Raw genomic sequence first — 25,922 nt, forward strand, 5'->3', positions numbered from 1 at the left:
AAAAGAGGAAAATGAGATTTTGCTATTGATTTACAGAAATTGCCTCTTATTCTTCCAAATTAATGTGGAAGTGGTTCACAAAGTTCAGACTCATGATAAAACAGTGTAGCAAGGAAGAAAGGTTAGCTTGAAGCTTTTGGTACCATGATAGCGACTAATTCTGAAACCTAGATTTCTACCAAAGCACCAGTATGATTTAGAGAGTTCAGATTTAGCATCCTGCATTGGGTGCACTGTGTTACAGATTGTTACTGAATCTATGGATGATGTCTAGATAGATGTAGGATGTATTTTATAAGACATTAACTATTCATTTATATGAAACAAGCAAAAAGATTTCACTGGCACATACAAACCTTTGAGAAAAAAAAAGAAGGGATATAACCTATCCAAAACCAGACAACTGCAAATGTCCTTCTATGAAACATTTTCAGAACTCCCTTACTGATTTCTGGAAAAGCACATGAATAGTGTGATTATACTTGTAAAATTGATTTTTTTCTTAACATTCTACTTAAAAACATCTCTAACATTTGGGCAATTTTATGATGCATGTACTTTTCATTCATGTGTGGAAATGAATAGCCTTCATAATTAAAATCATAACATTTTTTTCAACTCCCTAGTAGAAGTGTAGAAATCTTTTTTTTTCTCTTGTAATCAATTTAGACCTTTAATTTTGAAGTTTAAGAAAAAAATGGGGAATTAACCTGCCTTGCTCCTGAACTATGAGAAAATAAATTCAGAAGTCTGTGCAATTTAGCTAAGTCTCATTTTCATACATTATTGTTTACATCTATTACTTGATTACCATGCCTTTTAGGTCATTCACAACAGTTGAACATCACAGAGGAACGACGCATATATGTCTTCCTGTGGTTTCATCCAGCTGGCATGCTGGAAACCTGACCTGCACTAGGTTAAGAAGAAACTTTAAGACTCCTTGCACACGCAGACTGCCAGTCTTTTGGCCAGTGAGGCAGACAAAACAGGCACCTGCATGAGAAACTTGTTTCTTACAGAAATCTTACAACCACTTCCAGGCAGCTTCACTATATTTCTCATTGTCTTTCCATTATCAGCTTCCCCAGCCATAAAAACAAGTACAGGCAAAAATCAAGCGCTATATTTTGCCAGAGAATCCAAGCAGATCTGACAATCAGACTCGGCAGAGCACACACAAACCTGCTGACCAATCTAAAAAGTAAATACTTCTTTTCCGGATCTTGGCAGCCTCTAATGCTGGAGATAACTTTTATCATAACGTTTCTCAAGTTGAGTCACATTTCTATTTACAACTGAACACAAAACAAAAAGAAAAGTAGAATTTCAAACATTCGAAAGGAATGTCTCTGTTGTAATTTAAACTCAATATAATGCACTCTAATGGATACAGAAATTATAAAAATGCGCTTGATAACACATTTTTATGAGTCCCTGCAGGGTTTTCAGATTCTGTAATCAATACTAGCAAGTCCACACATGACAGCAACACAGACAGAGAAATAGTTGAGTGAACTCCTTATTTAAAATCACTGCATTTCTTGAAAGGGTTACATAAACAGAATTACTTTTGACTTTTTCATAGGAGCAAATTTTGCCTATAGTCTTACTTGTTAACACATGAAACCAGTCTCTTAGTCAACAAAGTTCCCCTTTTCGTAGGCATAAGTATACACACTGTACTCAAAAGCTAGCTTACAGGAAGATTTGAAAGTACAATATTTCTTCAATATTTGAGAAACAGACCATTTCAGTCTGGAACCTAATAAAACACTAGGAGGAAATGAATATCATTATGTTAACAACCATGCTACAACCAATGCTTTTTTAGACTAACTTTTCATATGGTAAGAATAACAGCACTTTTCAGGTAAAAATAATCAATATTCTGCTAGCTATTACAAATAAAAAGCACATTTAAAATACAGTAAGCTGCTTCTTTTTCATTTTTACTGCTTTATAAATGAACAATATTGCCAAGAAGAGAGGAGGTGATCTAAGATAAACAAAGTATCAAGCAATAAAACTTGCACTTGATTGCCCTAAGTGAATGTTCAAGTTGCTTATTTTGAATTTGAGTACTGTAGCTCTTCTTCCTCAAGCACATTTTAAAACATTAACAGTAAATTAAATATTCAACAGGTTTTTAAATACTATAAAATATACATATCAGTATTACTACAATCTCAGTATAGATGATGTTAACACGAACAGATTACAAAACAATTTTGAGCAGATTACAAGACAATTTTAAGGCAATGTAATTGTATTTGCATGTTAACACCCTGAAATCTGGTTTGACCTCTCCTGCTTTAAATTTGCAGATTTAAAACGGGACTAAGAGATTCAGATTTTAAGGCATTTATCTCTGTTTAACATCCAAGTTTATACTTGCAGTATTCAGGATACCAATTTATTTTTCCTGTGAAAGAAAATCTCCGCAACCTTAACATCCAACAACACACAGCCACCGACGTGCACGTCGCTCTCGAATCGACTCAGGTAGTGCCTTACATCCAGTTCACAGGTGCCCCTTGCCTCGCCGCGACCAGAACAGAAAAAACGACAAGCCACTGAAAAGCACTCCCTTACCTTCCAAACCCGCTTCAATCAGCCCAAACTGTTCCAACACTTTAACAAAAAGCACAATCACGATCAGAACTGCTATCATTTCAAGCCCTTCCAAGTTCATGATGAGTTAGGTCATGGTCTGACCACCGCCACGGAGAAAAGTGCTCTTCCGCCTGGCTTTCTTTGCAAAGCCATTAAACTAGGAGCAGAAGGCTCCTGCGAGGGAAGGGGGCGAGCGGGAGGGGAGCGGGAGCGATCGCGTCCCGTCCACCCGAGCAGAGGCCGGGAGGGGCCGGCGGATCAGCTCCGGCCGGCCGGGACCGCCCGGCTCCGCCGCGGCCGGGCAGCCATGCGGGAAGCGAGGGGCCGGTCCCCCCAGGGCCCCCCCGAGGCCACCCGCGAAACGTCCCCGGGAAAAACGCCGCGGCGGCCGCGCGGGCGGCACCTGCGGGCAGGAGCCGCTCCCGCCGCCCGGGCCGCGGGGCGGGAGGCAGCGTCGGTGCGGAGAGCGCGTTGCCCGGGAAACGCGGGGACCGGGGCGAGCGCTGGGCACCGAGGGACAGCCCAGGCCCGAGAGCGGCGGCGGGGAAGATGCTCGCGAGTGGCTGGAAGAGGATTCGGGATGAAATCGCTGCCGTGAGGAAGGTGTATTGGCAGGCAGCCGGAGGGAGAGCCACCCCTCAGCAGACAGAGCTGGGGCTTTCCCTAATCGTGCTGGAGATGAGGATCTGGCAGGGTGTGACTTGCCAACTTCTCAGTTAGTTTCTCCCGGTAAATCACCGCCTCTGTACTACGAGACATAGACTGTTGCATGTGGCCAGCAATACATAGCGTTTTGTACATAGCAGCGCACTAAGAATCTTTTTTTTTGCAACTAACATAAACCCCAAATACGCTGTTCCAAATTCTCTAAGGCTTATGAAGTATGTGGGCTTCTTTGGAAAACAAGAATTGAAAAGAACAGATTGAGGAGAAGGAAAAGCAAGCTCATTATTTTTGGTGGTTTCTCACTTCAGTAATATTTGCTAAACAAAGTCTTTTCCATGGAAAATATTAGCAGTGAAATACATGAATACTAACCACAGGACTGAACGGGTGTCTCACACCAGTAACAGCCACTGGTCTGTCTACAACAGTTTCAAACACTGCCATTGTCACACACAACAAACAATGCTATTCATCCTTAAGGATTTACTCATTAAATCCCTTAAAAATTTAGCATCTAAGAACGAATTTACATTAGAAAAATGGTGCCTCTACAGCAGCAAAAAGGAGCAGGGGAACAATTGCAACAAATTCAATCCTGTCTGGTAGAGTACTGTCCTCCACATGGTTGGAATCAATTACTGCCAAGGGCTCGGTTTTCTTTCTTTCCTTGGATAAGATTTAAAAAAATGATTGTGTCATGTGAGAACTGGCAGCAACTTCTGCGTCCCCCAGGTATACTTGCATTATGATGGGTGTTACCATTACTGAAAACAACGGAATGAAGTGGGAGTAAAGGGGCTAACAGATATAATATACGTGCCTTGTTTTCTACAGTGGATAGATAAATCCATACAGCGTAATATTCACATGTCACTGTTCTGTGCTTTTTTTGCTCAGGACTGGACTCCCTGAAGCTGCTTAGACCTTTTCTGTCAGAAAACCTAATGTTTTAACACTTCATCCTAAATGTTGTACTTGTTTCATTTCTCCAGGCCACTTTTCCTTGGGTATCTTTGCTTTTATTTGCCGCAAACTTTCTCCCTACATTCTTCTTCTTTCTCACATTTAATCTTGTTCCAAACAAGATTAGATATCTTTCCCCTCTAAGCCATCTTACCAATGGCTTTAAGGACAGTAGGTCCAGCTTTCCTTCAATGTGAGAATAAAATGGGCTAATTTAGCAGCAGCAGCAACAACATAACCTCTGCAATCTGTATGCCTTTACTCAAAAGGTCGATACAAGTTCCATTTGGGTACATGCAACATTGCCACCTGAACCGACATATTCATGTTCATTAACAGCTTTCATTAATATTAGTCTGCTGAAGATGTCAAAATGAAAACACTTTCAGAAGACCCAATATTTACTACTTTTGTGATGGTCACGCTTCTCTTCATGTCAAGAGAAGAAAACCAGAAAGCAGAGTTGGTGGTGGTGGTGCTGCAAAGAAAGTGGCTGCCATTGACCCTCAAGGCTGGACCCCATGGCTGGCACTGACTCGACCAATACACACATGGGATACGCTGGCTGGGACCTGTCTCCTCAAGTACGGGCAAAGTAAGCAGGTTTTCCCAGAGGTGTATGTCTACTGCACCTATGGCTAAGTCTGACTCTTCTTCCAAGGCATAGCAGAGAAGTACAGAAGACAGGAAAGAATTAGTATTACTCTGTTTTTAGAAGGATGCCAAAGCACAACATGAATAATATTCTCCAGGGAAGGCTGGGACTTTGCAAGAAAGCTGTGACTAAACTCATGTTTCTCAGCTATCTCTGATCCTTGCATTCCTACTTGCCTAAAAATGGAGTTGACTCTATTGACAGCTGCGGTTACAAACTGCATACCATAATTATTTCTCTCTCCAAGTACCTTGCCAAAACCAGTGAAGTGGCCTGTTGGTTTCTTCTTTGCCTTTCATTAAAAAAAAATAATCTGATCTTCATTTACCCATACAGTTTCATCAAAACATGACAGGAAGAATGTAGCTAACACACTTGCAAATCTTGAAACCTTATTTTCTCTCATCTAACTACCCAAGCCTTAATACATTGTGGAATTAAACTTGGAAAAGGTCTACAAGATAAGCAGAAACAGAGGAAATAGGAATGGGAGGAAAGATATTAATGTATAAATTACCATGCCATAGAGATATTTTTTTGCACAACAACAGCATGCAGCTGTGTTTTTCTTATGTATTACAGCAGACAAAAGGTTTAAGCCTAGAAAGTGTTATAGATGCTATCTCCTTTTCATCAAAGCATTTTGCAGGTTCTTAGTTTTTATCATGAGAGTAAATATGTTAAATTGAAATTACTGGATACATCTCGAGCTACGGACATATCTAAATGGTCACTTCTCATCCCGCGATGGAGCTCTAAATGACAATATGGCGACTATTTACTTTACTATGACTAAGATCCTTGATACCATTAATCTTACTGCTATCGCTTAATGCTGTTTGTCATGAAATGTTCACGTTAAAAAAACACTCAATCAATTTAGAATGAAAAGTCATGAGTGGGTCTACTGATGTCTATCTACTGATAGCAATGGTTATATTTCTTTTTTACTTTTCTTATGCGCTCATATTCATCTGGATGCCATTAAGCCACTCTCAGGTTTTCATCACAGCTTCCAGGAGGATGATTACTATCCTCTGATATTCCTCACCACCCAGTGAAATAGTTTATGGGAGCCTGGCCTGCATAAGTCAAAAGCAATTAGATTTGGTTAAAGAGTTCAGATTAGTGATCCGAGCTAACCTTGATGACTTTGCCTAAAGCAAACTGGGATGCACTCATGCAGTGCTGCACTAACAGATTTTGGGGGAGGCTATCATTGGCAGGGGGGTGATTAGTGGTAGAGTTAACCGGCAGAGCTGGGTGCAAAAGAGGACATCTACACATAGCAAGAGAAAGCTGAAATGGAACAGCACCAGTGGGAGTCCCATGTCATACATAAAGTCTGAGAACAGAACCTCTAATAGAAGCTACAATTTCTTGATTCGGACTGAGAACAACCTAAATAATATTTTTAAGTATGCATATGATGAGGGTAAAAATCATGCTGTAAAGCCAGAGCAATCTAATGATTGTCTTAGAAGTTATGTCTCTGCAACTTATTATAAAGATAAATAATATTTTTTCTATCTTTAATAAGAACAGCTTTGAATAAATAGTCCAATATTCAATAAAATAATTAAAATATTTATTCTGTATAGCTATTTAAAATAAATTTATCTTTTTTTTTAATCTTAAAAGGAGGCAAAACACTCCCTCTTTCAAAAGGAGAAAATAGGCCAGAAAATCTTGATGTGTCGTAAGTGCAAATAATTTACTATCTCAGTAGCTAACTGCTATTACATTTCATTCTCCCTTTTTCTCTCTCTTAAATTTACTATTAGCATAAGAAACTAAGAGAATGAAATAAAACATAAATGTAAATTTTTTTCTAGCTCATCAAATAACTGAGCAAAACCAGCAAAAAGATACAAACATTTCCCTTTTAGTTTTAATTTACCCTTTCTATTTATAGAAAAGAAAGAGGATATTTCACTAATATATATTAATGAATCCAAAGAAAAGATACAAAATGATATGATGCATTCAGCCATTATAAATGCTAAATCTTATAACAGCCCACACCTTGCAACGTTCCTCTAGGCATTGAGCCAATGTGGCTTGACTTTCATAGGATCTTTCCCAGATTAAACACTGGTAAAAAGAGTACAGCAATCTGGCATCATAGTGCCTGATCTCTACCTTTTCACAGCTTTTGTCTCAGTTTACATCCCAAACTGTGTACAATGTTTTTAACTCGTCACAACTCAAGGAGTTGCCACAGTTCGGTCATGACGATGCTTAAGTCATGTCAGAAGAAGACTACTTCCTAGCCTCGCCCAAAAAGCCATACTATTGATATGCATGATGAGTCCCTAAATAGGCATTGCAGCCCCATGTCGGCAGGCAGCATCAATTTTATAGGCTGGCATGGAGGTTGTATCTCACCCAAACTGTCTCCAGACATGTAAGGGGGGCAAGATGTAGTCATGAAGCAGAAGTTCTGGCTCTTCACACTTTGCATATATGTAGATGGAAATGCATAAATTCTGTGCTTTTACAGAACTGATTAAAATATAAAAAGTTATGTACTACAATATTAATAAACAGGCTTCTGAAAGACTGACATAAAACATCCTCACTAGCCAGCTGAGACACAGTCCCAGTTGAAAAGTATACCTGAAGATCTGGATAATACCACAATATCGCTCTTCAGAAGTTTTGTGTTGCTATAAATGTCAGAAGCAGCACAAAATCTGTCAATTCTAAACAGTCTTTTGAATAGTATGTGAATATTCTGAAGCCCTTAAAATGGAATTATATTTCAAGTTTAACCCTTTCCGTCCAGTGAAAATAAGGCTCTCTGAATCTGGTAGTATTTATTTCTGGAAATTGATGCATATATCGTATTAACTGTGACCACAAACTATATGTCATTAGAAGACAGCAATTTTCTCACCAAACGGAAAAAGACCATTCTGATAATTCCATCTTTACTGGAGCTCCTTAAACATCATTAAAAGAAAAAAATCTTCAAAAAATTCGATGTCTTACAAATGTGAGACAAATATATTTTAAAACTCTCTGAGGAAACTGAAGCTGAAAAATACTTGGCTGTTGTAATTCCATGGATGAAGCTCAATTGTTCTCATGATATGTTTGTGCTACCTATTTATTAGCAAGGATTTTTCACCTAAGAAACTTAATGATTTTTCAAGTGTTTGCACTTGAGGGAACATATTGATCATTTTCCAAACTACAGAGGAAATCCTTTCACATATAATTTCAAGAGAGTTATTAAGTGTCATTTGTAAAACTCCTATGCATCTTCTGCAATGAAGAACTAATGCACCAAGCTTCATTTCAAATTTTCAGATAGTCAGAGTGTGTCAAGGGATGATGTTTTATATTTCCTTTAATTTGCTCTGAATGACACATGGCTTCAAATAGTTCAATGCCTCACACAACTTTGGGATGCCTCAGGTGGTACCAGGCCTCCAGCAGCTTATCTAACTATGCCTCATCGGGTCAGTTAGTGCAACGTGACTCCCTTCTCCATTCAGTCATTATTGTTTAAGAGGCTGTGTTATTCTGCCAAAGCGTAAGCACGTGAGCTAATGCTTGAGACTGAAGTTTAGTGTCACTGAAACTTTCCTACCCATGTAAGTCCTGCAGTCCTTTAACCTGAGTATCACCTCTTATTTATTTCTCCCTTCATGCTCTCAAATCCAGGGTATATCTAATGCATTCAGTCTCTAATATTCAATGTTTTTTCTCTGTCAGACAACTAAAATTTGATTTTAGACTTCCATGGTTTTGCTCCTGACTTATTGTGACCTTCTCTTTCTGTCCTTGTCAAGTGCTATCTTGATCCTTTTTTTATCCACTCAGGATACTGCTGCAAAAATCATCCTTGTGGCTTACCACTCCAACTATCTCAGCCCTCCCTTTACACTTCTAATCAATCCACTTCATCATATACAAAATATTTGCCACTACGTTCAAGGCCAGTCCTAACATGCTACTGCTACACCTAGTCACTGCTGACTTTTAGAGAATATTGAGCTGTTAATCCACTCAAGAAATAATGCTAGCTTTATTTATTCATAAGTTAGACTTTACTCATAAGAAAAGTTGCTGGCTCTAATACAGTCCCTTAATATTTGGAAATACTACTACATCTCTTCTCCCTGTGCTACAAAGTTTCTGTGATACACAGCATGCAGATGCTGACATTTTTAAACGCATAGCTATGGACAGAGAGAATTTTTTGACACAATGCGGTAAAATTTTCATTCAGATAGAAAAGGAAGAAGATACATCATTAATAATTAGAAATAACATTAATAAATAGAAATATACTGCTTTTCGGTACATTTTTTTTTTCTGCATATTATTGGAAAACTGTCAAGCTTCCTGCAGACTTTAGCTATGAATATTGTATTAAATTAACTTTATCATAAATATAATCATATTTATGATAATTGTATGATCATAATCATACAATCATAGGAAACTTATCTACAGCCTCAAAATAAGCGACTGACAGAAGAGATCCTCCAGTTCAGCTGATGCAGCATGTGGATGTTTGCCAGACTTTTCCTCCTAATCCCTTGTTGGTTCATTAGTAGCCCACAGCAGACAACAAGAGACTGTTATGCCAATCAACAGTAAAAAGCCACAGAAAAGCCTAGCTCATACACCTATGGAAAACTGCTTGACAGACTGAAGCAAGACAGTATCTTTCATAGTTCTGCTTAAAAGAACCAAACCAACCACGAAACAAAACAGAACCAAAAAGCTGAAACCAATGTCTATTGAACCTTACAGTCTGACTTAAGCACTGGTGTGCTGTTTGAGTGTGTTTCTAGTCCAAAGAGTGAGCTTTGACTTTGCCCAGTTTTTATTAAGACAAATGATAGAATAAAAGAGTGACAAGTTCAATATCTTTTTTTCAGATGGGTTATATCAACATATATGAAGGAAATAAAGCAACCTGCCAGATATGCTCAGTTTCCAACTCTATCCAATTAACCTACTTGGAGCACTATGAAGGAGCCCAACAAGTTTCCTCCTAACAACTTGATACTATCTCTTAATTTTTTTCCTGCAGACCTCTACCATCTATGGACCTGATACAAACAAATCCATGTGTCTAAGCAAATCTTATTGTAGGTTCAAACATCAGAGTCTTGGTTTTGCTAGCAGCTTTGTTTTGGTAGGAGGGTGATGCTAAGCCATCTTATTACAGAAACTCACCGGAGGTTACATTAGGGTCCCTGAAGAATCAAGGAGGTTTTTAGCATTTTTCTCATGGTGGAAAAACACCTTACAAATAACTTATACCAATGATATATTCAATAGTAATGTTTATCTAATTGAAAATCAATGATTGTTAATGGTTGTTTTAAACCAGCTGTCGTGGTTTTAGGCTGATCCAGCAACTAAAACTCACACAGTCTCTCCTTCTCCAATAAAGTAGAGAGGAGAGGGAAGAAAAAAAAAAAACACAAAAGGACTGAGGGTTGAGGCAAGAACAGAGGGAGCACCCACCAACCATGGTCCTGGGCAAAACAGGCAGCGCTTTTCTCAAAGCAAAACAGTTTATTAATGATTACTTAGAAGGACAAAGGGAAATAAAAACCGATTACTTGAGAGGACAGAAAGAAACAAAACCAGATCTTAAAAACCGACACCTTCTCCCCCCCCCCCACCTTCCTTTTCCTCCCGGCTCTACCTCCTCCCCCCAGCAGCACAGGGGGCAGGGACTGGGGGAGTGCAGGTCAGTTCATTCCGTGCTGTTACTGCTGCTTCTTTCTTAAAGGAGAAGGAGTCCTTACACCCTTTTCCCCTGCTCCAATGGATCCCCTACCCACGAGGAAAAATCCACAAACTTCTCCAACGTGAGTCCAGCCCACTGGAAACAATCCTTCCCCACAGATTGCTCCGGTGCGGGCTTTACCACAGTCTCGGGTACTTAGGGAGCTGCAGCCACTCGCTCCGGCGTGGGTCGTCACGAAGACTCCAGATGCCTTTCTGCCTTGCCGTGCCCCCAACACGACCATCCTCGGGCTCAGGCATCTTCTCCCCACGGGCTGCGAGTGGGTCGCTGCTCCACCGAGGCCGTCCTGGTTGCAGGGGGGCAGCCTGCTATCTCACCATCAGCCGCAGGGGAAACTCGGCTCCGGCACCTCCTCCCGCTCCATCCTCACTGACCTGCTGTCGATGCGGCTGTTTCTCTCAGATCTCAGTCCTCTCCAGGTGAACTCAGCCCAGTGGGCACCCTGGGAGTGGGGTGCCCCCGAGTTCCCCAGCTGGCTCCGCCGCCGCCATTCTCCGTGGGCGGCGCCGGCCCGACGCAGGCAGCCGCCCGGCCGGGAGCCAGGGAGCGGGGGCAGTGCCCTCCTCCCTTCTCCGGTCGATCCTGGGCGAAGCACCTTTTCCGGTTCCCTTGTCCTGACTTAAATAGGGCAATTCGCAGAGGCGCCCTATTGGCTCAACCCCGAGGGGGATGGCAGTCTGATCCGGTGGCCAGAACTAAGCCTAACCCGGATCCAAAACCGGGGAGGTCGCAGGGAGCAAAATCCCTCTCCTGCCACCAGAACCACCCCCCCCTCCACATCAAACCATGACACCAGCTGACAAGGATAGATGGCCCTGTTAATGTGAACAACTGTACAGAAACGAACACTTGAGTTAGCAGTCTCAGCAGGCAGTCCTAACTAGTTCAGTTGCATATGTGGGCTTTACAGCATAGCTTTGAAGAACAGTCCAGAGAGACATGAAGCAGTGACATTTGCTATTTAAATGAACAGAAGACTTCTGTGCATTGAGCACCAGGACTTGGAGACTTTCAACATTGCTAAACTCAGCACAGCTTCTCTTAAATTAATAAGTAGGAAATTCTTCTTGTTATCTAAATTCTCTCCCTCTCCTGTCTTTATGCAATATAAATGCCTGTATTACCATTTCCATCCTCTAGTATGACACTCTTCGGTGTCCAGTGAGTATTTTTCTTTATGAAGTGGTCATTTGCATACCAAAAATATGACTTCTTTTTCAACAGATTAGTAATTCTACTGGTTCTTCAGGCCTCATCACTCTATGCTTTTTGAAAGCTGCTTTTATTTAAATTCAGATTTGCTGCTCTGGAAAGATTAGGTCTTGACTTACACCTTCTCCACTTGGGTCTGGGAGGTGAACATGTTTCTGTGTGAGCTGGTAACCTTCCAAAATGGCAGGAAAATTTCAGGAGCAAAGACAGTCCCAGTGGAGTCACAAAGAACAAACAAGACACTGAAATTTGTTTACATATTAATCTTTAAAAGTATCAAAAGAGTGTTGCTCTTTCATTTTAATATCTTATAAGAATTTCTATGAGAGGCCAGATAGTATTTGCTTTGCTTTTATATTCACTGGTAATATAAGATGAAGAGAGCTCCAAATGTTCCAGGGAGTTCAGAAACGTAAAACAATATGAAATATGACATGTAGTGAACCTCACTTGTCGAAACAAACAAAAAACAAGTGAGATGCCTGAAAAGCCTTGCTACATTTAGGTGTTTCTTTATTTTGTGTTTCCTATTGCTTTCTCTTAATACCTCATCAGTTTTTTGATTGATGTTCAATCCCCATATTCTTTCCCACCAGAAAAATGACACTAGATCTGTGCAAATTCGTTACTTCATTGTGGATAAACTAGACCGATAGCAACCATAGCTGTGTTTTGTGCAATTTCTATGACAAAGGAGAGAGAAGGGGTAGATGACCGTGAGAATGTGTCTGTTCCTCAGGAATAAAAAAGAACAAAAACACTAAACCAGAGTTAAGGTAACTAAAAGGAAGACTGATAAAAAGAGACAGCAGGCATGGGTAGATATGGTATGGTTGCTTCAGGGCTCTGAATGGCCCATGTCTGCCATGTTTAAAGCACAGACTGTTATGAAACAAAACTCAAGCTTCTTCCGTAAGACTTTTTGCTACCACTATTAGCATCGCGAGCATTACAGTGTGTAGGAGAGCACGTATTTTCTTGTCGTCTGTTGAAAACATAACAGGGCTTACTCAAGTAGCAAGGTTGAGGTCTGCAAGCACAGGTATCAGAGGACGCATGTGGTGCATGATGGCCCAGTAAAATTCTTTCACCCAGTTGTCTGTCAGTTTATATGATAGAGAAAGGATTAATGTCCACAGGCTGTCAGGTGATTAAAATATTCTGCAAAGTAAAACAAACAAAAGAAATTGAATCCTTCCTTTCACATGGAAGGACTTAAAAATATATTTGAAGTGAGTAGATTCTGTCTGTGTTCTCTGTCTGGAAAAAGCCTAACGCTGAAATTGTGCAAAATAGATTAAAAAGAAAGTCATTTAAATAGGTCCAGACCATATTTCAAGACAGCCTGCAAAACCAGTGACGTCTAAAACTGAACAGAGCTAAAGAAAGACCATTATGGAAGAAGGAAAAGAGATTCTGAAATGTCTTCCTTTCCTCAAGCTGGGAACCAGATAGGGTACAAATGGCATCCTAAGACTGCTATTTAGAAATTAATTTTAGAATGCAATTTAGATTCAGCCATGAATACAGCCTTATCAGAGGACAGGAGAACTGTGAAGTTGAATATATATCTACCTATATACACAAGATGGAAGTGGCTGGAGGCAACAGTGATTCACCTTTTACGTTCTTCTTTAGCATTAGCAATATGCTTCAAATACAAAATTCCTCCTTTGTAACTTCAGCCATTCTTTGGGATTTTTTCCTTTTGAGGAATATCCTTCTCATGCATTTGCAGTGTTTTGCATCAGAAGAGAAAACCTGAGCTCCGTATTAAAAGCAAACAGTGTAGTCAGGCAGAGGGAGCCCGTGGGGGCAGAGGTAGTTGCAAGAGGAGAGCTCTCCCACAGAAAAGTAACGCAGCAGTACTGATGGCTGGAACAGAGTCCTCCACTTCTGTTCAGTCTTGCTGCATGTGAGAAAGGCAGCCCATAGGAAGATGGCCAGATGAGTTTGCTTCTGTTTCTCAATATCCACCTTTTCCACAATGCAGGCTCTACTGCTTCCTCAGTAAAAGGATCCTGCAGAGCTGAGGTACACATCCATCCAAACCCTACACAGGATCCCCACAGTATCCCATCACATGTCTTCCACCTACCAGCAACAGAACCAAGCATGAGATTTTTCCCATGGTTATACCTCTAGAAACCCTACAAACCTAAAGCCGTGACTTTTTGATGCCTGTTCTGCAATCTGCCTTCCATGGCCTGTGGGTTTGACTATTTCCATGCTGGCAGCGTTCTGTGTGACTTTATTTTTTAAGCAGTATTTTCATCTCATTGCTTGCAGCACTTTTCATTTCAGTATAATTTTTGTTCATCTTCTCTGACTGTTTTGTATTATTGCACTATTTCCTGTTGACATTGTCAATCACTAAGAGTATGTGTCTTTCTGTAGCTTCCTCTTTTCCATAAAGTTCTCATTGTTCTCCTTTGTCCTCGGCACTAATCACTTGAAATACGAACATCAAATTACAAGGAGAAAGTTTGCCTCTGCTTTTTCCAAGTTCTGTTCTGAACCGGTATTGCAGTAGAGACTACCTTGCAGCTGACACACAGATTACTGTATTTTGACAATTTAGTAGTGTGTCAAGTGACGGTGGTCTCAGACCAGTTCTTTATGCATGTCACACATCAACCATCTCTTCCTATCTGGTATCTCACTGTCAAAGTGAAATACAAGTGTAATCTTTTTTACACTGCTAAGCAATGGATGGATCAGAAATACTGTTACAGTAAGACAAATCACTCTTTTTGAATTTATCAAAATACAGAAACATACATTCACTCCTTAGTGAATAATATATCCGTATGAACTGCATGTGATGTTCTACCCATTCAATATTAAGATTCTATTCTACTATTTACGCTCAACTATGGCTGCATGTATAATGTTCAGTGCATTACCAATGACACCCTAACAAACATCTTCTTTGCTGTGGCCTTCCACCATGATCTTTTTGATAGTTCTGTCATTGCTACATAGGGAGTTTCTCCATATTTTCAAAAAACATACATGCATATATGTTGTTTTTTACAACAGGAAGAACTGAACTTCCATCACATGTGTTTTCACAGATCCTTTCACATTGTATCCCTGCCAGTTAGTCTTACAACATGTTAGTTAAGACTGGAGCAAGTACAGGATAAAATGCTACAAAAGAAAGACTGGGATGTAGCTTTTCTTGTTAATAATAGATTTAACCCAATTGTTAGCCTCTGTAAAAATAATGGAGTGCCTTGCTCTGATAAATGTAGGGAAAATACCAAAGAACTATTTGATGAAATATTCAGAGAGTACCCAGAATTATTTTTAAATCTGTTCTATAGTCTCTGCAACTGGTAAGCTGTGAATCATGGGTACAAAAGTCTGTGGAGTCTAGGAGTATGATGATGTGGTCCTAAGCTAAATATTTATGTGCAGGTTCTAACAACACTAAGTTTGTGATGTCAGAATGGTGCTAAGCCTTCTTCTCAATGAGATGTTAATTAATGTGCTTAGTAGATGCTTAGTAATAGTGGCTTTGAAAAGTCATCAATATTAGGCATTTCATAGCTTCTCATTTAAAAAAAAAAAAATCCAAAGTGGACAGTAAAAGAACCAAACATTTAGTATATTACAACCTGACACTTAACTAGGTATGACAGCTTTTGAGATATTCCTATAATCAAAGAAGTTCTGCAGGCAAAGAAAGTTAGCAGACTGTCTGGGTTGTTTTTTTTTTCCATTCACATGGGGACAATTTTCCAGAATAAATTCAGAGACAGTTTGAGAAACTGCACAATTTGCAGGGAGTCATTCCTCATTCTGATGACTTACATCGGTGAAACTTGTTCTGGGCATGAAACTTCGAAATCTGTCCTATTCCCAAATCACTACTTCATATTGTTGCAAAAGTAATAGAAGTGTCAAGTTAAAAAATTAATATAATAATTATCTGAAACCAGAGCAATATTTAAGTGATCACCATCAGAAAAGCACCTAGCTCTGCTGAGAGTTAGATGTAGAGACCTTACATTTGAAGTTTCAAAAATGGGATCACTGAAGTTGAATGAACCCTTAGAAAACATGGCCTTTGCAAGACGACGATAACAAAACAAAAATATTCCTTTGGGAAAGAAGACTTCAAATACAGCTGACAAAAAACAGTTTTGAGAAAAGCATCAACTAAAAATATTTTGCAAAGAATTTTGCAGACTCAGAATTATAAAGTTTTAGAATTTTAAGAGCTCTCAGAAATCCACCTAGTCCAGTCTCTTGCACTGTACTTTACTGACATTCAAAAAAACATAAGAAGAATTAGAGCCCAGCCCTACCCCCAAGAACTCCAGCACTTTATCAATCTCTAGAAGTTGACCCTGACCCCAACCCAGTGTTTCCCCCAATCTCTTTTGCTGCTATTTGAGCCCATTTATTCTTATCTTATTCATAATCTCTCTAAATCTATCTCTCAAAGAAGCAGATCTGGTCTAAAAAAATTTAACCTGAAACTACCAGAATTCTCTGAAGCAGTCACTTCATTTTCATATGTCCTTTCATATACATCCTACTTACGATGCTCTAGTGCATTATTTAATCAGAAAACTGAAGATCTGAAATGTTCTTGGCTATTTTTAGAACAGTTTTTCAAAAAAGGAAAAAAGAAAAGTTTTGGGACATGCATTTTCCCTAACGTATGTTAGGGAAAATTTCAGAATCATCCAGAATAAATTCTAAATTATTCCACAGCTGTGGAAAACATAACTGTCTTTAAAACTGACTACTAACTACTTTGCTTTTACATTGTACTCTTGCCTCTATTTTCCCTCGTTTTGGTTAAAAGCTTCCCTAGGCATTGACTGTGGTGTTCTATACATTCAGAAAATCATCCCAGCTGTATCATAATCTAAATGATGAACATTAATAAAAGGGAGCAAAACATCTAAGCTTTCTATTTAAGTGGAACATGACTGAACTGAAAAGTCCAGTGGGGACATGCTTTCTACTTCTTTTGGAAACCACTGAATAATTCTACAGTTTCTATAAGCTCATTTGTCCTCTCAAATTCAGATCAGCTGCAACCAGCAAAATTATCTGAGGTATATACAGTGTTTAATGGAGGTCAACATGTATCCCTGACCCATGAATACATACAATGATCACGTTCACTGAAAAAAACCCAGCACAACACACTCACAGTCCGTCCATTGCACTGGGAAACCAAGTCCTGCCAGAAATCCTGCAAATACAGAGAATGTCTGTGCACAATGATTTTGCACCTTGAGCACTGCATTAATTGAAAGATAAATGAAATTAGAGGTAGTCATACAGTCTCTGACTTGTTAAAATAATTAAATATCTTGTATACATTATTTAGTCAAGAAAAGACAGTGTTTGCTGCATGAAATACATTTAGTGTTGATAAAGTAGTTTTGGCTGGAGATACCACTCAATCTGTAATAGATGTTTAAGCCAGGACCCATTTCAGGGAATTTTGACCAGAAATACATATTTCTGACCTCATGAACTGTTTTAGAGGAATTCAGCATCCCAGCAGAGAAACTGCTTTGTACTGTGGGAGCTGCTGCCAAATATTCAACATATAAATTATTCTACTCTTGAATGTGTTGATCTCTTGGCACAGATGAGCCCTAAATAACCGTCTCATTGCATGTTAACAGTTTATGTGGCTGGATTTCAATTCCGTGTAATTTACTGAACACTAGAGAGCTTTATTACAAGGTTCAGGATAAATTAAATGAAAATCAAGTACAAATGAAGTACGGGTCATCCATGAGCAGAATTCAAAGAGATGCTGGAAAGCAGAACAGCATCTGTTACAGCATCCAAAAAGACAGATGGATTTCCAGTGCATCTGTTTTCAGAAAATGAAATAGTTTGGCTCAGGTTGGACCATGTCTTGTTAGAGAAGAAGAAAGATGTCCAAAGAATTTGGGCTAAAAATCATCTGGACACACATTTGTCTCTGCTTTACTGTAGACCCAATCCCATTTTGAGTACAGAGAAAGAATAGCACAAGACTTCACAGACATCAAGGGAATAATATGTGACATAATGCCTTTCTTCTCGCGACTGAAGGAGCTCAGCTAAAACCAACCAACTAGACAAACAAGCAAAACCCCTATGCAATCTGTAACACAATCTGTGAGCAACAAGACCTACATAAACCAGTGATCCCAAAGGTACTGGACTTAAGTTGCTATTGGTTTGTATTATACAGCCGTTTCCAAAAGTACAAAATGGATGCAAAATTTTACCAGTCTAAAATGATACACGACATTTATTTAGTACTGGAGTACTAAATGTCATGCTGGCATGCTAGTATTTAGTATTTAATATGAGTGTTCCAGCATGAGAAAGAAGATGACCAGGGTCAGCTGAAAATTGCAGAGCAAGACTTCTCTCTCTTTGAAGTTGATGCTAACAGTTTTAACCTCCTGATTTATGTTTGACTTAACTAACTGAAAATGAAAAGGAAAGGGCAGAACGAGGTATGCTGTACTTTTTCTCTCCAGCTGTCTTAACTAACATGGGGGACAGCTATGACTTCAGGCCTTCTCTCCCAGTCAGAGACTGTCACTACACACACCAAGAAGAACAGAGCCGTAGGCAAGTCAGCACCACAAGCCTAGCCTGTCACCACACCAGGAAACGGGCAGGACCGTGTCCTGCAGGGAGGGGACTCTGCTCTTCCCGTGGGCAGCACTGCTGACTACCCCAGATGTGGCTCATGAGCATACAAGAGAGGCCCTTAAGCAGAATCACTGGAGTTGCATTGTCTTGCGACCAATATAATCATTCACACTTTCATCAAATGCAAGTAAAACGCTGCTTGTGAGAATTCTTTGCTCATATTGGCAAGTACTGTCATCTTTAATTTGGAGACCTGGGCCCAGCTTATGTGATGAGGGAGGAAGAGGACCATTCCCAGCTGCTAGCATCTGCATGGGGCAGCACAAACCCTTAATGGAAAGCCTGCTTGCCATAGCTGCTTTTTCTGTAGAAGCAAGGAACACAGGTCTTTAGTCACTATGAAAATAGGCACCTTGCATTTTGGCTAACTGTAGTCAAATAAAAAGTTTATCTCTATTAAAGTATGATTCAGTTTTTTTAAAAAAATCATAATCCTTCCCATCCCCCTCAATCCCCCTAAAAAAACAACTTTGATTGAGAGCCAGTGTCTTATTTAAGGTGGGCTTTTTTAATGCGATAGATAATGCCAAATGAAGGATATTCACAAAATTCAGCTCTACATTTCTGCTTGCTTTAACACAGGCTGATGAAGTGCCTTAGAGTGCTGTTACATTTTTAAAAATAGAAGGTACATGAATAGACATGCACCTCAGTTTTTAAGAGAAATGAGTCACAGCTCTTCAGTTATGTTTCTTTTATTTGCTCCTTTATTTTAAATTTAAGAAAAGACCTTATTTGTACATCCTATTCCATCCTTATAAAATTCCTATGAACACAGTTAATCTCACTTCATGTGATTGGGATAACAGCAATAACAACACTGTGAAAAGCTATAGACCTCATTGTTAATGTGGTTTATTGAAGCAGATAATGAGATCTGGTATTTTACCTTGAGAGGAATATTGACAAGGAGCACTTTACTCAGTAAATATTCTTGTCAATGAGTTGGATTCTGTGCAAATGAAAATTCAATTTGACTATGAATTCAACTTCACCAATGTATTCTTAGTGTATTCTGGAAGCTGCTTCATTTCTGTATATGTGTGCTCTTCCCATAATATAACTAGTAGTACACAGGACTTGACACTTTCCGCAAAATCTCAAAGTATTTCTCAAAAGCATTTTGCAGGAATATTTGTTGTTCACCTTTCAAAAGTGAAACAAACCAAGAGGCAATAAGCTGCTTTTCATAACACAGTTATAGAGACAAAAGTATAACCGGCATATCCTGTTGTCTATCCTGCTATTCAGTCTGTCTGCTATAAAAAAGCTTAAAGTATTTACAACACCACTCTAATTGTGATGTTGCGATTTCTGTAATTGCTTTAAGTGTGTTAGTCTGCTGTGAAAGATTGAAAAACAGAAGGCAGAGTATAGCTCTTGCTGTGGAAAAAAATGTAATTTAGAAAAGGCAGAAACAAACTTTTACTCTATAGAATAACAGTTGACTATGGGGTTAAGATTAAAGAGTCTCCAAAATTCTTTGAAATTTGTCATCTTAAAGAAAAAAGAGTCTCTTTATAAGGAGCCTCAACTGTAATGGCTCAATCAACTGTTGAAGATCACAAACTTTAAAATCAAATGTATGAAAAATGTTCTGGCTGAAATGGCACAGGATGCTACATGACATAGAGGCTTCTGCTAATCCTGTAGCTAAAAATAATCAGGAATGCAAGAACTCAGCTTAGCAATGCTTTAGTTCCAACCTCCTCCCAAAGCGATATCAAATCTTGATCCAAGCATTGCAAGGAACAAGTGGAAGACATCCCAGAATGAAGGAGCTGAATCCACTGTCTGATTGTTATTAACCATTTCTCCTCATTTTGCACTGCATTAGTTGGGCTAGATAAAGTGTTGGAGTTGACAAACTTCAGACTTTTATATTCTGGAAATGAAAACCAGACATTTCAATAACACAGTTTCTAACTTCATAGTATCAGTAGACTCCAAACCTCTTAGCTCATAGCTTTCTACTGATGTTGAATGTGAGAAAGGAAAGCCTGGAAGCACTTGGAAACAACAAGCTGATAAACTTTTGAATTCATGTGCAGAGGTTATAGCTATGATGAGTTTTGATTTGAATTGCACATGCTGTCAGAACACCTTCTGAGAAATGCATAATATAAACCCATAAAATGCATACAACTGATAAAAAAAACCCACTCTGGATTTGCCATCCCCTAAAGCTGATCCATTATTGCCTATGCAGTAAGACCAGTGAGCTGGGACATGTCCCATCTGCCAGGCTCTGCAGAGGTGCAGTAATTTCCAGGGCAAGGAGAACCCTTGGACATTTGCATAGAAGTGCCCAAAGGACAATCACATGAGGCCTAGTGAAGACCAGCTGCCCAAAAAATGACCTGAGTATGTCTGGTGGCCATATATCCAGATGTTGGCTTCACTGGAGCTACATCTTTAAATGAACTGGCCGGTTTAGGAAATTTATGTGTCCTTCTTTTTCCATCCATGCTAAAACTTTCAGATTACCCATGGCACTCTATAAAGTCTGAGAGCTCCAAACAAAACTGTATTCAGGCAAAGATACTCCTTAAGTCATGGAATAAATAGATCTTGTGACAATGCATTCAACTCAGAGAAAGACAAGATCATTCTAGCTGGATCTAGTTTCAGACCTCAGTTAAAATTATGGCAGTGCTTGCCATGAAGAGCAATTATAACTACCACAAAAGTAAACCAGTCAAACAGAATGCGTATTTCTTTTGTAGGTTCAAATCAAAGTGGAGCAGATATTTCTGAGACTGAAGACAGTGAAAAATTAAGTAGATTTGCTTTTCCCACCACAGGCATTTATTTGAAAACCTCTAGTCTTGGTGTGTGAGAGAGCAAGATGCTGAAATATGGCAGAAGAAAATCCCAAGGTAGAGACTGTGATGGATTTATCTGTGTACTATCAGAGAGGTCAAAGACAATCTGATTGAAAGTTTCACCAGTATTTGGATTGCAGTCAACAGAAGGAAAGAGAAAATGAATATTCATTTGAGGCTTAAGTACTGAGAAAAGGAGGAAAATTATTTGTTTCAGAATTGAGACATACTAAATATTGCCATTTATCTACTTGCTGATATGTAAAATTGTTTTTATTTTTAATCTGAGGCTAATGCAACAAAAGAACTGGAAAGAGTGCAGGCTCACTACAGCCCTTGTCAGACTTCTCTGTTACTTGGTTAAGAAAATAGGAAGTTAAAAAGCAAAAAAGTTCCTATCACTGCATCATCTCTGGGTACCAACAGGTGGGAAAGTGCAATATTTTAAGTCTTAGAAGTCATTATTTCCTCCACATACTCTCTGTGAAGATGAGATAGAATACAATGTCCGTGTGTGGAAGAAACTGAGGAACGGCTCATGAAAGAAGCTGTGGGACGCTTGCATTAAATGAGGAGGTATTTAAATTGAATATTCTATGTAGTAAAAGAAGAAAAATACATTGAAATGACAGAAAAGAAAAAAGAGTTCAGAGTTAAAAGGATACTATGAGGACAGGATGAACAGAATGGTGGATGAGAAATGAAACGCTTGTAGACCACAAAGAAACTGACTGAAGAGATTTGAGTAAGATTTAGAATCATAGAAGGCTGGAATATTTAGAATCGTTAGGGCTGGAAGGGACCTTCAAAGGTCATCTAGTCCAACCCCCCTGCAACAAACAGGGATATCTCCAACTAGATCAGGTTGCTCAGGGCCTCATCCAACCTGGCCTTGAACGTCTCCAGGGATGGAGCATCCACCACCTCTCTGGGCAACCTGTTCTAGTGTTCTACAACTCTCATGATAAAAAATTTTTTCCTAATATCCAATCTGAATCTACCTCCCTCTATTTTAAAACCATTACCCCTTGTCCTATCACAACTGGCCCTCCTGAACAGCCTCTCCCCATCTTTCTTGTAGGCCCCCTTGAGGTACTGGAAGACCGCTATAAGGTCACCCTGGAGCCTCCTCTTCTCCAGGCTGAACAGCCCCAACTCTTTCAGCCTGTCCTCATAGGAAAGGTGCTCCAGCCCTCTTATCATCTTCGTGGCCCTCCTCTGGACCCTCTCCAACTGGTCCATGTCCTTCTTATGTTGGGGACTCCAGAACTGTTCCTTATTTTCTGTTTCTTATTTCACTGTTCCTTATTTTCTCTGTCCTTATTTTTCCTTCCTTTTTCTTTCCTCACTGAGGATTTTTTCCTTAAATTCTCACTATGTAAATATATTTACATTTACACAAATGAGCATTCATTTACCTTTGACTTGAACTGTCTACTGCTTTTTTGCCTCAAAGATCTTGGCAGAGGTATCTCCATTCTCATATAAGAGTTTACTGAGTATACATAGCTACTTAAATCATGCCTGACAGCTTCAGTTAATGTGGGCAGGCAGATTTTACACTATGAAATACATTTCATCCATAACAATTAAAGTGTACTGCACAAGTTATGTGAGCAAGAGAGACAAAGGGAGTGTAAAGAGTTAAAACTTCCATGGTAACCTCGGCAGTGAGGATGCAATTGGCTGCTAAGTCCCTTCTGTCACATCTTGATTCTATGCCAGCAAATCATGAACTGTCCATCACTGCACACATCTATTTTTAGAGCATCCTCAGCTGCTTGCAATGAAATGATAAATGATACATGTTCACAGAGGGCTAATACTGGTCATAGAAAGGGCTGTTTCCACCTGAAATGCACACTGGAGCTTTGGAGCAAAACAGTGTGACAAAGGTTTACCTTCAGTGAAAGCAGATTAGAGGTTTCAGTCAAACTGCCCTTTGCTTTTCTTAGCAGCAACCTGTTCCTAAACGAAGGCAAACAAAATCTATGCCAAATTTGATCAAATATGCTTGTAGCTATTAAGGGAATTGTGCCAAAGGGCTAGTCTATCTGCAGAGTCACTCTCAGGTGAGAGATAGTTAGGTATTGCCTCATCTATACTGGAGTAGGTCCTCTTTCGTGCTTTAAACACGAAGGCATGCTAAACATGTTTAAACAATGATATATGACCACTGCAAACACAGAATCTTTAATAATGCATTTCTCTGGGGCACAGCTCTATTCATACAGGATGCCCAATGAATATAGTCAAACAATGAACAGAAATTGGTTATGTTGTACCAGCAGTTCGTTGTAATGTCTGCACTACAACAAAAAAAGGCAATATATATGTAGACAAATCGGAGAGAGACACTTTGTGCAAAAAGAAACAGGAAAATAAAGTCTTTGAGTGGTCAGATCTACACCAGCATAAGCCGTATCATACCGTGGCACGGAAACTCAACACAAAACTTTCCACCTAAAATGCCCTCAGTGCCTATGGATGATAATGCCTTAAAGAAGTAAGGCAATACCTCAGTGTCGGCATCCTTCATAATTCTGCTCCTCTCTTTTTCTTTGACGTTCATCCCTTTTCTCCTCATTCTGAATGCCCTGCACCCAGTTTGCCTTACTCCAGCATCACTTGCTAGACTTACTATATCTCTTAGACTTCCAAGCCAACTTTCACACACAAACCCAGCTTTCTGTATTATTTCATAATACATCCTGAAGACACACAGCTCCATCATTCCTAAGCATAGAGAATTAGCTCAATATTTTACAGGTTACAGATACTGATCAGCAACTAATTTTGAACTACTGTTTATTCTCATTAACTTTATACAATTTAAAATATGGACTGAAAGATCTTTGGAGAAGAGACTGTAGATTCTTAAAATGGTAATGAGTCCTCAAATTACGGAAATTTCCCTCTTAATTTAAAGTTTTTTCTAAATAAATTTGATTTGCTTTTAGTGTTCAAATATTTTTGTACATGTATACCAATGCACTTCTTACTACATCCAGGATAGCAAACTGCAGTTTTCAGATGGTTTTCCTGACAGACAGAATACATTCTGAAAAATCAGAACAGTAGTATTATTTCAGTTCCTCTACTCATTCCCTAATCTGCCTGGTTTTGTGACAACAGAGAGCTTTTTCATATAAACAGGTAAATTCTTATTTTAATGCATTATGTTTGCTTCCAAAGCAGAAAAAAAGCTTAGTTTTAATACTTCCTTTTTGTATATATTCCTTGTCTGAAAGCAACAAAAAATATTGATAATCGAGGTATCATATACTTTTAAAATTACAATTACTTTTTTTTTTTTTTACAAAAGGATAGATGCAAGTCTGCAGTACTGATTTTGTCTGAAGTGCCAAAAAGAACTTCAGAAGTGTTGCTTCATCAATGTAACCCTTCTGTTCTTCTACAACAGAAGTCTTCCTCAGCTATGAACAGGGCTCATTTTAGCATTTAAGAAATGATTTCTTTTTGTTTCCATGCTACTGGGAAACACTGGAATTAGACACAGTAAAGACATTTCATAAGAAATGGTTCACTTGCAGCTATCTTAATCAAGAGATGTTGTATGTACATAGTAATGAAAATAATTAATAAACTTCTCATTAAATGTTGAAAAACAAATGAAAAAACCTCACAAATTCCACAAAAATAAATCAGAGAATACGTTTCAAAAAAACAGCCAAATAATTTTATAAAATCAGCTTTGTTACAAAGCTAATTAATTACAAGTGTGTCCAAATGCAATATTCTGTTAGTTCATAACTGAGCAGAATTATGTCAAATTACTTTTCTCTCAGTCATTCACACAGTTTTGGCACCAGTAAGAAATAATTTTCAAAACTCATTAAAAAGTTCGCATTTTTTCAGTCTTGCAAAGCCACTCAGGCCCTTAGTATTAGGCTGAAATAACAGCACAGCAAAATAAGCAATCTGCTCATTAATAAGTTCAACAAGGACAGAGACACTTTCACTGTACTTATAAACACAAGGTTTTCTACACCAGAGAATCACCTCCATTGGGGAAACCGCAGAACCCAGATTGGCACACAAGGGCCATCTCATGGGAAATGTCATGGCGTGAGGTAGAAAAATAAATGTACCCCTGTAACTCCTCATTAGGGTATGCTTAATTACACTGAGTGCATACTTTGATCACACGACATCTTCCTTCACAAAATTTTAGTTCGTTGTTCTCACTGTCACTGCCAAAGCTGTAAAGAGAAATAAATGAAAGAAAGGAAGAAGGAGGAAAACAAAGAGCTGTCCTGCTATTCACAGGTCAGGAATAGTCATCCAGATCTGCTCAGCTCTGCCTGCTCACTCCTGCGCTCCACTCAGGTACCTCCCTTCTCCGGGAGGAGAGAGGAAGTGACTTCTGACCACGTTCCAGTCTCTCATGGATCATCAGTGAACACAGACAAAACTGAAAGGAAATTACAAGCCAGTCCTTAGAAAACAGATATTTTACAGATTTATAGATACTGTTTTCTCTGATAGT

General features: G+C 39.1%; 1 protein-coding gene across 2 annotated transcripts in view; it reads right to left on the minus strand.

Moving 5' to 3' along the window:
- Positions 1 to 25,922, minus strand: part of KCNIP4 (potassium voltage-gated channel interacting protein 4) — a 356,486-nt gene that overhangs the window by 227,145 nt on the left and 103,419 nt on the right. Inside the window, exon 1 of one of the 2 annotated variants that reach the window (XM_086611448.1) lies at positions 2,596 to 2,695. The exons of the other annotated variant lie outside the window; for it this stretch is intronic. Within the exon in view, the coding sequence (XP_086467574.1) occupies positions 2,596 to 2,695 (100 nt within the window). Of the gene's footprint in view, positions 1 to 2,595; positions 2,696 to 25,922 lie in introns of those variants that run through there. 2 annotated transcript variants of the gene reach the window in all.

Source organism: Tauraco erythrolophus, chromosome 5, assembly GCF_009769465.1.
Source record: "Tauraco erythrolophus isolate bTauEry1 chromosome 5, bTauEry1.pri, whole genome shotgun sequence".
Lineage (NCBI taxonomy): Eukaryota > Metazoa > Chordata > Aves > Musophagiformes > Musophagidae > Tauraco > Tauraco erythrolophus.